The sequence below is a fragment of the Callorhinus ursinus genome, unplaced genomic scaffold (assembly GCF_003265705.2).
Source record: "Callorhinus ursinus isolate GAN/ISIS: 27379988/994484 unplaced genomic scaffold, GSC_fseal_2.0 scaffold9, whole genome shotgun sequence".
Taxonomy (NCBI): Eukaryota; Metazoa; Chordata; class Mammalia; order Carnivora; family Otariidae; genus Callorhinus; species Callorhinus ursinus.
The window spans coordinates 2150954-2165587 of record NW_027397071.1 but is presented as its reverse complement, the minus strand read 5'-3'; the positions used below and the strand labels follow the sequence as shown (position 1 = coordinate 2165587).

Genomic DNA, 14634 nt, shown 5'->3' with positions numbered 1-14634 from the left:
TCTGATTTCCAATCTTGAGCCCAGAATCATAAACTGGAAGGACTTGCCACTTACACTGAGCATAACTCTGCAATTGAAATAAACATTTATTCCACTTTTTAGGTGGGGGGAACCCACATTACACCCAAGTTTAATGCAAAATAGAATAGGGGAGCTTTTGTAATTGGGAGTTGTCCTGTATAGACATAGAATATATTGACCCAATGGGAAGGACTGAACTCCCATAGGAAGCAGTGACCACAGCTTTGCTGATCAAGCTCTGTGCCACAAAGAGGTCCACAGAAGACCTGAGATCCAGCCTTGCTCTAGCCTACAAGACCTTAAAACATGTTACTCTGATCCTTTGTAATAGTCTCTAAGGTCTGTCTCTACAAGTTCCACAATTCTATTGATCTGGAAACGAAGGACTTTTTCTTGTCACTGAATGCCAGATACAGAGTATTTTCAACTGGGAGGACAGGTTGTCAGTTATGGTCAAGTCAGATCTTCAGAGGCAAAAGGGCCCTAATGACTCAGGTGATTTTTTTTCCCCTTTTTGCCCCAATTATGCAGAAATAAGGTAATGAAAATCACTTTTGGATCAGAGAGGGCAAACAGATGTCAGCCGGTATTACAGTTGGTGGTGGATTTGAGAAATAGACTTTCAGGTTTTGTGCATTAGTTCCCGTAACACTTGCACAACTCCCCCCTCACTCTTTGCTACTGTAGATCAGTCCTGAGTTGCTTCTGCCAAAGTATGAATAATGATTAATGGGAGGGCCAAGAAGTGCCCACCACATAGTTGAGGCTTGATAAACACTGAGCTGATGAAGAATGAATGAATGAATGAATGAATGAGTAAATGATGAATGAATGATGTGAAGATTCAGGAGTCAAGATATAATTAGAGTTCAGTTCAAATAAACATTCACTGGTGGAGGCAGCTGAAGACAAATCCCAGCCTAGGAGAAGGGGACCTGAGCAGACTTTTGGTGCCTTGGCCTCACCTGCAGAAGTCCACTCCCACGTTCTTGAGCTTTACGGTGGTGGCATAGGTGTGTCCCTCTTTAAGCACTCCAAACTTCACTGACGGTGGGAGAAGGTGGAATCCAAAAGGGGATGAATTCACATTGTTAATGGCAGCGGACGCAACAGAGGATGTTTTCACTCTTCCTCCAACCGAGTCTCGCACCTTTGCATTAAGGAAACAGTAATCAAATAAAAATCGATTTCTACGTTTTGTTCCCAAGATAAGAAAAGGGCTCAAATGCCAGAGGAAAATAACTGCTTAGCCGTGGGAGGAAATGAGCTTTAACAGTCTTATGTAATCCTTACAAGAGCTCTGTAGGGAGGTATTTTAGGTTTTGTTGTAAGGATAGAGAAGCCCAGTTTCAGAGAATTTGAAAGACATCATTTGCTCAACTGGTAAGTGGCGGAGTAAAGTTTCAAACTTGAGTTTGTCCGATTCTAAACTTTATGCTCTTGGCGCCAGTGATTATCAAACTTCAGCTTCCATCAGAATCACCTGGGAGGCTGGTTAAGACCCAAATTGCTGACTCCACCCCCAGAGTTTTTCAATCAGTAAATCTGGGTTGGGGCCCATGAATTTGCATTTGTAATAAGTTTCCAGGCATTTCTAATGCTGCTGGTCGGGAAATCACTTTGTGAACCGCTGCCCTATGCCCTTGTTATTCCCCAGATCAGCAGCACAGAGCTCACCTGGGAGCTTGTTGGACCTGCAGGCTCTCAGGCCCCAGTCACTCAGAATCTGCATGCTAACAAGATCCCCAGGTATTCCTATCACATTGTCAGTTACGGACATTGCAATAAGTTCTGTGGTGGCCATGAACACAGAGTGCCATGCAAGCCTCGAAGGCTGACTCTCAAAACTGGATTGGTTGGCTCAAGGCAGGATTCCCAGCAGAGAGGCGAGGGCATCTTAATCTTAGAGGCCCTGAAGAAGGAAGGAGCTTGGTGCTTTTGGAGAACTAAGAGAAACCCACAATGGCTGAAGTGAGTATGGGGTATAATGAGGGTAGAGAAGCAAACAAGGCTTGTCATGATGTTGTCATTTGGATTTGACCCTAAGAGTCATGAGAAGGGTGGCCAATGATCCCCTTAAGTCAGTAGTGTGCTGGTAACCAGGCTCTTTGCAAAGAACAATTGATCAGTAGCATTTGCTGATTTCCATGGTGCAAGAACCCCCAGCAGGCTGATTTCAAGCTACCAATGGCTTAAGAGCTGGCTCAGCCTTAACTCATCTCTGTGTGACCTGAATGCCTTCATGGGGAGGTGATCTCGCACGTACAGTGAATAGCAGTTACCCAACTGCTGGAAATCAGCAACTTCAACGAGTCAGGATTACATAAAATGCCGGCTGGCTCTGGGAACTTGGTTCCCATATCTGGTTTACCTTGGTGAGAGGTTGAGACTTGGGCTTGGAACTCAGCAAGTAGTGCGGCAACCTCACTTTCTCTTTCCTTGCTTGTCCTGCAACATCCTGCAGCAGTGACTGGGTTGGAATTTTCACAGGCGCACAGGATTCTGGGTCTGTTAGAAAGTTTAAATTATGCCACATGGACATTTTATTCAAAGACATCTGAGGTCCTACCAGAGTTTATGAGAACATAAACCAACTTGGGAAATGTTTCTCCTTTTCTTTTTAAAGAACTTATTCAAAGGAATAAAGGTTTTTTGTTTTGTTTTTGTTTTTTTTTATCAATTCTAGTGTTGCATCTTTACATTTTACAAAGAGATTTTACCTAACATCGATTCTCACAACACCCCTGTGAGATGGGCAGGGCAGATGCTTATTAGCATCATCTTTTTAAATAGAGAAAAGTCAAATTCTGAGAAGCTGAGTGACCAGATCTCCCCAGGGTTCTTTCCATTAAATCAACAAGGTACAACCCAATAACACTGACTCTGAAAGATCTCTTAAAAACAATGGGAGAGAAATCATAAGTTTTTTTGGTTCAACTCCTACATTTATACTTCTAAAAAGTGGCTTAGTAATTACAGATAAATTAAGCCAGGGAGTTAAATCCTCAGATCACTGAACTTGGCAAAGGAGTGAGCAAAAGTAGGCAATTTACATAGCTGCAGCTGTATGCATTTCTCCAAATATCCAGGAGGTTGAAACAAAAATAGTATTTTAAATCATCATATTTAAATATCTTTTCACACATTCAAATCATCAAGAGAGGGAAGGCAAGGAAACAAATATTCTAGTGTCCACCAACTGCAGGCAAGCACCGCACATATGTTTTTACATACAGCATCTTAATCCTCATAAAATCCTACGAGGTGAGGGCGATGGTAATTATAATTATTGTACATTCAACACTCTCGCCATTGCCCACCTCTACCCCCAACTCCTACCACACATACTTCTGGTGCCACCACATCTCTGGCCCCAGCCTTCAAGATGGCACAGGACTCAAGTACAGCCAATGCAGGCCCTTCACCAGGATATTCCCACAGAAGGCAATGGGGATAATCCCAACTTGCCTACTGAGTTATGGATCTGGAAGAATCAAAATCTTGGACCTCTATTGTCATGGCCTTGCCACATGGACATAGTCTGTTCTTTGCAGGAGAGGACAAACTGAACAGGGACAAGTAGGGTCGGGGCAAGATGGAGGTGGGGGGGGAACCCAGAGAGAGGGGCAATCAGACAAAAAGACACCCCAGAAAAGCCAGAGCACCTGGATCCAGTCATCCCTGGGCTGGCACCATATCCACTACTCTGTGGTTTGCTTTTGAGCACCAAGAAATGTCCCCCCACTTTTCTGTTCAGTGAGTTTGAGTTTGAGTTCACTCAGTTACAAATCAAAGCATCCAAACAAATAATAGTATCTCTCTCTTTCTTTTCTTTCTTTCTTTTTTTTTTTTTTAACAAACAAGGAAACTGAAGTTAAAGAACTTGTCCAAGAAACTAAAAGAAGTGGCAGGGCTGGAATGTGTGCCTACGTGAGTCAGCCTCCACCAGGAATGTGCTCCTACTAGGGTGAGATAACAGAAAACCTATATACTGGTTTCCACCCCTGGTTCCTAGCACGGAACTCCTAAAACCCTGGGAATTTCCTAGATGATAAGAGTGCTAGGAACATCTTTTGTTCTAATATTTGGTCTTTGACCCAGGTTCCTGACACGGAGCTCTTAAATGTGTTGGACTTTCCTGGGTGATCGCAGTGTCTTTTGATCTGATGAGGCTACTTTTGGTGGGCTCCTGGATGGTTTCAAGATGGGGGCTATTTACCAGGAAGACCAAACCATGATTAGAAGCTTGGAACTGCCAGTCCCACCTTCATCCTCTGGGAAGGAGAGAGGAGATGGAGATTGAGTTAGTGATTGATCATGCCTGTGTGGTGAATCCGCCATAAAAATCCCCACAGTGCGGGGTTCAGAGAGCTTCTGGGTTGCTGAACACATCCATGTGCCTTGAGGGTTTGCACCCCAACTCCACAGGGAGAGAAGCTTGTGTGCTGGACCCTTCCAGACCTCACCCTATGTACCTCTTCATCTGGCTCTTCATCTGTGCCCTTTATCACATCCCTTATATAATAATATATGAGTTCTACCAAATTGTAAAACCCTAGAAGGGGGTCCTGGGAACTCCAATTTATAGCTGTCTGGTCAGAAGCACAGGTGATAGCCTGGACTTGTGACTGGCATCTGAAGTTGGGGGACAGACTTATGGGACTGAGCCCTTAACCTGGAAGGTCTGCACTAACTGTGGTTAGTGTCAAAATTGAAGTAAATTGTAGGACACCCAGTTGGTGTCGTGGAATTCCTTGGTGTGGGAAACACTTCCCCCCCACATCTGGTCACAGAAGCATTCTATATGAATAGTGAGTGTTTCCTAGACAACTACCCCAGTGTATCCCAAACTCATCCATGCATCATAAAGCTCCTGGGCTATTTCTAGAAAAATAGAGATTCCCAGGACACTTGCCAGATGAACCCTATTACAGACCAAAACAATCAAAATCTCTGGTGAGGGAGCTCAGTGAGCAGTTTTTTAATGTATTTTATTCTCTTTGGTCACCATTTCCGACATATGCAACCACTCTAATGGCTTGATATGTCTTTTTGTTTGTATGCCTACCATATGCATATTACTGTTTTATGTGAATGCATTTTACCAGTCTAATGGGTTCTAATTAATCGCTCATACTGTTGTTATTAATAGTAAATACTGATACCGCATTTATCACGTGCCAGGCACTACTCTAAAAAAGCATCTTACAGATACTCATTTAATCCTGACAATGCCGTGATGTATATACCATCATTTCCCCCTTTACAGAAGAGGAAACGGGAAGAGACAGAGGGGTTAGAGAGTGTGCCCAAAGTTACACATCTCTTCTCGAAGGAGCCAGGTAGAGCCTGGAGTCTTAGCTCTGCTCCGTACCATGCTGCCTCCCATAATACAGATGCATGATCACCCCACTGACTGAGCTGCCCCTGGGCTTCAGCAGGGATTGAAAGAGGGGAGAGGAGTACTAGAGGGTCTTGAAGCAGCTGATACAGAGGTACTTTAATATTTGAATTGGGATGGTCCTTTAGTGGTATCATCTGAATATGACATCAGGGCCTGACCCTCCCAGAATCAGCTTCTGATTTCTACGCTGAGGCAGACTATAGTATCTATTCACAATAATTTTTTCCCCTTCCTCTCAGGGCATGGCTTTATTTGCTTCCTCTCTGAGCATGTCTTCCCTGCAGGTGGAGCCTATTTCTCAGCCCCGCTGACATTGAGCTCCGCTACAGGACTTGAGCTGACCAGTGAGAGTATGGGTAAGGGGCAGGGGGCCAGCTCCAAGCAGAGGCTGTGCGGGGCAGTGCGCATTTCCACTCACCTCTCTTGAGCTTCGCCCCTCTGCCCTGGGAGCAGCTAGTCCCGGGGGATGGCAGCTCCTTTCATTTGGGAGCTCGGACACCCCCACATTTCACCTGCAGCCGTTGGAGTGCTGGTAAAAGTTTAACAACTGCTTCTCTGGAGAAAAACTGCTCTGGTTTGGACACTTTGCACATTTGCAGTATTTGCTGATTGCTTGCCTGGCTGACTCAAGCTCTCAGTGTGATGTCACCGAGTGTGGATTTGGGACGGGAGGTGCACACTCAGATCTCAGGGGCCTCGTGGGGCCCCCAGTGTGTCCACCTGAAGCCTGGAACAGAGGGTCCCACACCCACCCCCAAACCCCAAACCCTTAAAATGCTTGTTTTAAACCGCTATGGGGTTTATACAATTTTATTGCAGCAAATGCCAAGTACATTTTTATTTTACAAAATCCAGTCCTCCTCTATCTGACTCTATTGATGACCAAACAAGAACCACTGAACTATTTATGCTAGTTTCCAGTTCATTTCTACCTTCAGGGTTTGGAACACATTACCCTGCTGCCCCCCGCTTTTTTTTTTTTTTTGGTATAAAATATTCTTTCCTTCTTCCTACATCCAGAGGGCAGCATAATAAAATATAGAAAATGAGGAGTCCAAAACCTCATTTTCTTGCCCTCCCAGATTTGCTGTATGATTTTAGATGTTGCTTGACTTCCTCTAGGCTTCAGTTTCCTCAAGTAAAATGAGGGTTTTCTCAGTGATCCAATCTTAAATCTTAAAACCTCTGAAATCCAATCTCTTCTAGGCTAGCTCTCCCAGAGAGCTTTCCCCCACTCTCTTCCTATTCTGAACTTCCTTAAACTGTATTGTTTAAATCAAAATGTAATTTACTACTTTCAGCGAGTTGCATTATTTTCTCTCATTTCAGAATCTCCGAGCCTAGGGGTGCGATAGGTGTCCTCGTTTCAAAGACTTTTTTTCCTTCTTCAAAAACTGTTTCTCAGAAGCTCATGCTATCAGACTGTATTCCCTATGCCGTCCCCATGTACCTGTCATCTGCTGACCTCTCAATCGTTCCCTGGGTTCCCTGGAGATCTTGACACCCTGGACGGACTTCCAGCTCACCTCTCGGTGACATCACCGGGACAACCCACTCAGCACCCTGCCCTTCTCCACCCAGAAACTCCCATGGTAGAATCTCGACTTCACCCACACCAATAATGTTACTGTTTTCAGAATCTGTTCCTGCTTTCCTCTCTAGGTAAAGACCTCCTAATCTTCTAGCTCATTACTCCATGGTATCTAGCACACAACATTTGACCTCGCTGACACCTCTAATCAACTGACACTGTCACCTGAAACAATTTGTCACCCCTTCCTGCTTTGCTTCCCTGTTTCTCTGGAATGGACTTTCTATTCTATTGTTATACCCACTCCTCTGCCATCAGACTCACTCATCTGCCGCATACCAAACATGCAAACCCACCTGCCAGTGTACCCATATTCCTTCTCCTCTCTCCTGTCACTATGGATGAGGTGGCCCTACTTATATCCAAGGTCATCCCACTCAGGGATTGCCCCACATGTCATATCCTCTCACCTTCTATAGAACTTTGCTCTCCTACAAGTAGGCTTCCTCCTCCTGCGTTGTAAGTTCTCTCTCGCTATTGGATTATTGCTTGCAAATCAACATCCTCCCGTACATCTAATTTTTTTACATCTCTCCCTTGGTCACGCATCTGCCGCCAGCTGCAATGCCATTTCTCTCTTCTTTTCAGCAAATCTCCTGGGGGAAGCTATGCATTCCTGCTGCCGGTTCTTCTTCAGCTCTTCCATACATAGCCCACAGCCCACTTCAGTTGGCTTCAGGCTCCTCCATGTCCTGAGAGTGCTCTTGCCAAAATCACCAGCCGTCTCCATTTTACCCAGTCCTGTGGGTATTCCACATCTCACTGGGCCTCCCAGGGCCCTTTGCTTTTCATGCTCCTGTTTTTCTCCTACCTCACTGGCTTCTTCTCAGTAGCCTTTTGTGGCCCCTCTTCCGCCTGATTTTTACATTCTACAGTTTGCCTTAGGGCCATGGTTCTCAAAGTGTGATCCTATACCAGCAACATTGGCATCACCTGAAACTTGTTACAATGACACATTCTCAGCCTGGTGACTGGTCACGCGGTACATACCCTGGGAACATTCCTCAGCCACACATCCAGTGGACCAGCAAGTCCCGTTGGCTCTACCTCCAGAATATATGGTTCCAGTTAATTTGCTTCCCACCTTCTCTGCCTCCACTGCCCTGGTCAGGTCTCGGCCGGGGCTCACGTGTCCTGCCTCGGTGGCTTCCTCCCCCACCACTGTTTCTACCTGTCCGCTCCCCCTTTCCTCACCATGAGCTATTATCCACACAGCTACTGGGATGATCTTGTAAAAATAGAAATTAGTGATATACCTACCCTATTCAAAATCTTCCAGCAGTGCTTGACTACAAACTACACTTAGTCTAAAACCCAAAGCTCCTTATGCGGTATCACCGGCTTATCTCTACCCCTCCCTCTGACCTCACCTTCCTTTGCTTCTTCCTTTGTTCATTTTCTTCTAGCTCTATGCCCATTTTTCTGCTTCTTCTCCCCTAAGGGTCTTCATACTTGCTGTTCCCACTACTTGCACCATTCCCCTCCCCCAGTGGGGAACCCAGCATGGCTGGCTCCTTCTTGTCATTTTGTCTAAGCTCAGATGTCCTCTCCCAGAGGGGCCTTCTCACCCCCTAATGAAATGCCGTCCCTCTCCCCAAGACACTCTCTATACATTATATATGGTTTTACTCTGTGCTAAGCAGTCTGAATTTATCTATTTCATTTGCTTACTTATTGTCTAAGTCTGCCCATAGAAGGCACAGATCTGTAAGACGTTAGCCTCTTAACTCTTGCATTTCTGTGCCTAGAACATGCCTGGTGCACAACAGGTATTGAGCAAATTATCCACTAAATGAATAAACATTATACAAGAGATAACTTTAAAATCAGGAAGGCAAAAGGGAAATCCCTTAAGTTACCCAAGAATGTGGCCAGATGTTCCCTCTGTAAGAGGTAATTAAGACCTATTGGCAGACTCCCAGCTCACTTCCACTATGCACCATGTCCACAGGCATCAAGAAGTGCAAATTCACCTACACAATTTAAATTACTCTGTTTTTCTTTTTTCTGACTAACCATAAAGTTGAATTAACTTCAGTGAAATCAGTGTGATGTGATTCCCCTGTACTACAATTACTTTGTATTATTCCATACTTTAATTTCTGCTACCTCGATGAGAGGATGTGCTGCACAAGATAGAGACTCTTTGTTTCTCTTCTAGCACCTGCAGATCAAGAAAGCACTGAAATGGTAGGTAAATCTGAGTCTAACTACCAAATGACTGACTGCTTCATAAAAGCTACCAGGTTCCTGATCTTTAGTAAATAAGGCAAGCTCTCAGATCCGTGAGGGATAAAATCAAATAAGGCAATAAATTAATTAAAATAAAATAAATAATAATATAAGATAAAGAAATAGAATACAATAACAATCTAGAAAAACATATTTCCCATCTTTTCCTTTCAATCTGGGACTTGCAGTCATTCTTAAAATATTTTTTGAGATACTTTGATGTGCTAAGAAGCCTTATAAAGTTCTTTAGCTCAGGATCTGTGACCCTTTAGAATTTTTTCTGTAACCACAAACCACACACTCAGCTCCCAGTGCCATCTTCCCTAGTCCCAAAAGACATAATGTTCAGTTTTGAGAAAGAATAAGATAAAGCAAATGACTACCATACCTTCAGTAGGTTTTTCTAAATTTTCAGTTTGGTTCTGGCCAGCATACTCCTTGATATTCACAAAATTCTTCAGTTTTGGAAGACCCAGTGGGGATTGTGGGGATTCCTCTTCTGAATCTGGCTGACCATCTAGAAAATTCCAAACAAATATTATAATAAGTGATACTCTGGCCAATGATACAGGGACTACTGATGTTTTTATTCTTCTTTACAATAAACAAGGTGCTCCCCCATCCCTGCCTTTAGAAAGATGAAATGGAAGAAGGCCAGTCAGAGGGAGAGATTCTTCATTATATGATGCAATGTCTGCCATTAACGAACAGGACAGTATCTGCAAAGAACACATTCCCCGGGAGTTAGCTGGTTCTATAAGATAACGCAGTAGTTATCTTGGTTGGGCTATGAAGCAGAGACCAAGTAATTTAGCTTACTTTTACATAGCAAGAGTAAATGAGATGTGATTTTTTAAAAAAAGTTTCCAATCTTAAATCCATTCATTATTATGACAATGTAGCTCTTTATTAAACTATATCTAAGTACAACATGAAGCAAATTTAAAATAAATCTATCAATGGGTCCCTGGGTGGCTCAGTTGGTTGAATGTCCCACTCTTTTTTTTTTTCTAAAGATTTTATTTATTTATTTGACAGAGAGAGATAGCAAGAGAGGGAACACAAGCAGGGGGAGTGGAAGAGGAAGAAGCAGGCTTCCCGCGGAGCAGGGAGCCCAATGTGGGGCTCCATCCCCAGACCCTGGGATCATGACCTGAGCCGGAGGCAGACGCTTAACCACTGAGCCACCCAGGCTCCCCGAATGTCCCCTTCTCGATTTCGGCTCAGGTCATCATCTCAGGGTTCTGGGATCAAGCCCAGAGTCCAGAATCAGAGAGGAGTCTACTTCAGGATTCTCTCTCGCCCTCTGCCCCTCCCCCTGCTCTCTCTCTCAAATAAATAAATCTTAAAAAAAAAATCTATCAAGGACTGGGGATGTAAATACATTTCAACTTGTATGTGGGCCACCCTGGCTGAATGCTGGTGGCTGCCTGGAGGATTGTTGAGGAACGTGTGGCATTGCCCCCTTTCAAGGGGACAGTAGGCTTCACTGATTAGAGTTGTCTGCCTGGGAGCAGATGGGCACCAGCACCATCAGCCTTCATCTCTGATTTCTCCCATCTTGTGTCTAAGTCATTGTTCCAGCCTTACTCTTTGCAAACTCTGTGGTAATCAGATGTTTTCTTTGGATGTGCTCATTCCAGGCAGTTGAGCCTCTGTATTGTACGGTGCACTATAAAACTCCTCTATCTGGGTAGTTTAACTACCCAGTTTATTAAAGAGAAGGACTAAATTCCATTTCATCCCTAGATTCTCCAACATGCATCTCTTGAAATGGAGACATTGTTCTACATATCCATAACACCGTCATCACACCCAAGAATACTCAAAGATATTCCACAATGCCCTCAACTATATAGTCCTCTATTCAAACTTGTGTAGTTGCTCCAAAATATCTTTTATAGCTCTTTATTTTCTCAATACAGCATCCAAATTTATGTACAGCATGTAGTTTATATGCCTCTTAAGTCCCTCTCTCTCTCTTTTTTTTTTAAGATTTATCTATCCATTTGAGGGGGGGCGCAGAGGGAGAGGGAGAGAAATCCTCAAGCCGACTCCATGCTGAGTGGGGAGCCCAGTGTGGCGACTGAACCCTGAGATCATGACCTGAGCCAAAACCAAGAGTCAGCCGCTTAACCAACTAAGCCCCCGGGTGCCCCTAGTCTCTTTTAATATAGAACAATTATCCTATTTTTTTTCTTTTAATGCCATCGACTTTTTTGAAGAGCTCAGGACAGTTATTTCACAGAATATCTACATTCTGGATTTGTCTGATTGTTTTCTCTTGGTTAAATTCAGGTTAAGGATTTGGGGCAAGAATTCTACATAGGTCCTAGGCACTTCATATTGCATTACATGAGAAAACACCTAATGCTAGGCTGTCACAACTGGTAGAAATTTGATCACTTGGTTAAGCTGGAAAATGCCACAGCTCTCCATTGTAAAGACACATTTTCCTCCTTATACTTAGGTATTATGTGAGGTGATAACTCGAGCCTGCATTTTTGCCTTGTTCTCCACCAATCTTTCATTACTCCCTTGGTTTGTACATTAATCAGGTCTTCTAAATGTTTTTAGGTAAATTTTAAGCATACAGGATGAAAACTACATTTTATTTATATCTTGGTTTCCTCAAATAACTCAGCCAAATTTGTAATCTACAAGTCACAATAGGTTATGCCATTAGCTAGTACTGGGACAAAAGGTGGTAGGAATTGGCTATGTTTTAAGAGGCTACTGTTGGGCATTCTTCTTTTAAGCACATTAACAGGAATATCAGCTCCATGAACACATTACCTGGATGAAGATCGGATGTATTCTGAGGAGTTGCTTTGTTTGTATCTTCCTCTCTCTTTGTAAAAGGAGGCAAGTTTTTAGAAAGAGTGTCCAGATAATTAAACTGAAAGGAAAAGCCAAAAGACTTACTTTAGACTTATGCAAACCTGGAAGGCAATTGCCGCAAGCACATTAAATTGACAAGCAATGATGAAAGCAATATTTTTTTTAGGCTCTGAAAAGAAAGTTTGCAAACTAAAAGTTTTCGGGCGCCTGGGTGGCTCAGTTGGTTGGGCAACTGCTTTCGGCTCGGGTCATGATCCTGGAGTCTCGGGATCGGGTCCCGCATCGGGCTCCCTGCTCGGCGGGGAGTCTGCTTCTTCCTCTGACCCTTCCCCCTCTCATGTGCTCTCTCTCTCTCTCATTCTCTCTCTCTCTCAAATAAATAAATAAATAAAATTAAAAAAAATAAAAGTTTTCCAAGAGACTGTTTAACTCAGTTCTAGATTTTGTCAATCTGTCATAACTTCTCAGGCAGCTTTTGGTTAATAATAGAATCTGGAGAATCCATAGCAATATAGGGAGCTCAAAACACATGAAAATATTCACTTTGAGAGTGTCAAGGTTTCATAGAAGAGGGGTGCTCTGTCTCTATGGGCTTCCAAGAACTTGTAATCATTTAGTGCTATTTCAGCAGCAGACGGGTGCAGAAATTTTAATGGAATAAAAACTTCAAAATGGAATCTATAAGAGGATAACAATAGGGAGAATTTGACCCAAAAAAGGGCTTAAAAGAGATGGGAGAGGGTAATTAATAGTGACAATGCAAGGCAGAGAGGTGGAGTGGTAAGTAATACGTTGGCAGCGAACTTCTCCTTCGGTGCAAGACCTGAAATTAGTTTTCCCTCTCCTTGTGAGGACATGGATTTGATGAAAGGTAAAGTCAGTTGGGCTGATGCAGGAAAGAAACGTCAGGAAAGGTTGATTACATAATGACATATGCATTGCATCAACTTTTGTAAAGACTCTTATTCAATTGTTGTTAATTACATTCAATTACCTGAGACTGACAGAACTTGCTCAATTCAGATTTGAAGTAGGGTGATACTACTTTGTTTCTAATTTCCATTAGGTACTTTTGTGTGTTTTCAATTTCCTTCCTGGTTGATATTTCCATAATGATAAAAAGAAGACACAGAATTTTAGCTTTAATTCCTGCAGAAAATGGAATCACCAACACTAAAACTGGTAAGAATTAACTCATCAGAAAATTTTTTTGTCAGTTTGCTTCGGTTCATTTTCTGCTCCTTCTAGAATCAGTCACATTTCCTACTTCAGAAATCAGACTTTCCTTTAAGATAGGAAATAATGATGCCAGGTGGTAGTGTGTTTTTACAGTTGATCTCAAAAGACTAAAATCCACATGGTTGACCTTTTTTGCATGTCTTTCAATTCTCTGAGGTTTAAATACCAGTTTGATTCTACTGATTTCTACAATTTCAGGAGGAGAGGTAACAAAAGCTAAAACCCAAACCTAAGGAATGGTTTATGACTAGTGTGATCAGTGATTACAAAGTAAAATAAAAGCAATCATGATAACCCTGCTAGTTGTCTTTCCGATATCAGAACCCTATATTGGGGAGGTGATACACCAGCTAAAAACTTTGCCTCCCAGCCTTTCCTATATACAGGGAAGGCCAATGACAAGAAACTGAAGCCACTGGGTAAGACTCCAGATAGCCTTTAAAGAGGGCTGACACAGCAGAGAGGCTTTCCCTTTGTCCTTGTCTCATCTCTTTTCCTACTTCCTGAAATACGGATGAAATGGCTGCAGCTGCAGCAGTGATTTTGCAACCATGAGGCAAACCTGAAGATGGAAATCATGTGCTAGGATTGATGAACAATAAAAAAAAGAAATCTGAGTTCCTGACAATGTTGTGGTGCTACTTACCATGGACTGCCCACTTCTGACTTCTTTTACATCAGGAAAGGTAAACTTCTTTCTTGTAAAAGCATTGACTAGGGGGGTTGTCTATTAAATGTAGCTGAACCTAATCTTATCCGAGATAGTTCTCATTTTTAGGTTCACATGCCAGAAATTTTACCAAGTACTTTACACATCTAATCTTACACTCTATGAGTTACTATTATTATCCCCATTTTACTGGTCAAAACATCAAGGTGTAGAAAAGGTAAGTAACCTACCTTAAATCATATAACTAGTAAGAGGTGAAGTCTGAATTAAAACCCAGGTTGCCTGCCTCCAAGCCCATGATCTTGATAAGTGCATATACTAGTTAGCTATTAGCCACCTAATGTGTGAGCTGAAAGATACTTCAGGTATTAAATGGCCCAATCATCCTCATTTAACAGATAAGCACACTGAATTCCTGAGGTAAATTTTACTGAACTAAAACAACCAGTGAAAATAGAGCTACCATACGATCCAGCAATTGCACTACTGGGTATTTAACACAAAGATACAAATGTAGGGATCCGAAGGGGTACGTGCACCCCAATGTTTATAGCAGCAATGTCCACAACAGCCAAACTGTGGAAAGAGCCAAGATGTCCATCGACAGATGAATGGATAAAGAAGAAGTGGTATATA

General features: G+C 42.8%; 1 protein-coding gene across 1 annotated transcript in view; it reads right to left on the bottom strand.

The window, feature by feature from the left end:
- Positions 1-14634, bottom strand: part of SPAG17 (sperm associated antigen 17) — a 237994-nt gene that overhangs the window by 25856 nt on the left and 197504 nt on the right. Inside the window, exons 41-45 of the mRNA XM_025872536.2 lie at positions 13084-13183; positions 12045-12147; positions 9637-9765; positions 2393-2529; positions 987-1171 (exon numbers count right to left, since the gene is read on the bottom strand). Of these exons, the coding sequence (XP_025728321.1) occupies positions 987-1171; positions 2393-2529; positions 9637-9765; positions 12045-12147; positions 13084-13183 (654 nt within the window). The remainder of the gene's footprint in view (positions 1-986; positions 1172-2392; positions 2530-9636; positions 9766-12044; positions 12148-13083; positions 13184-14634) is intronic.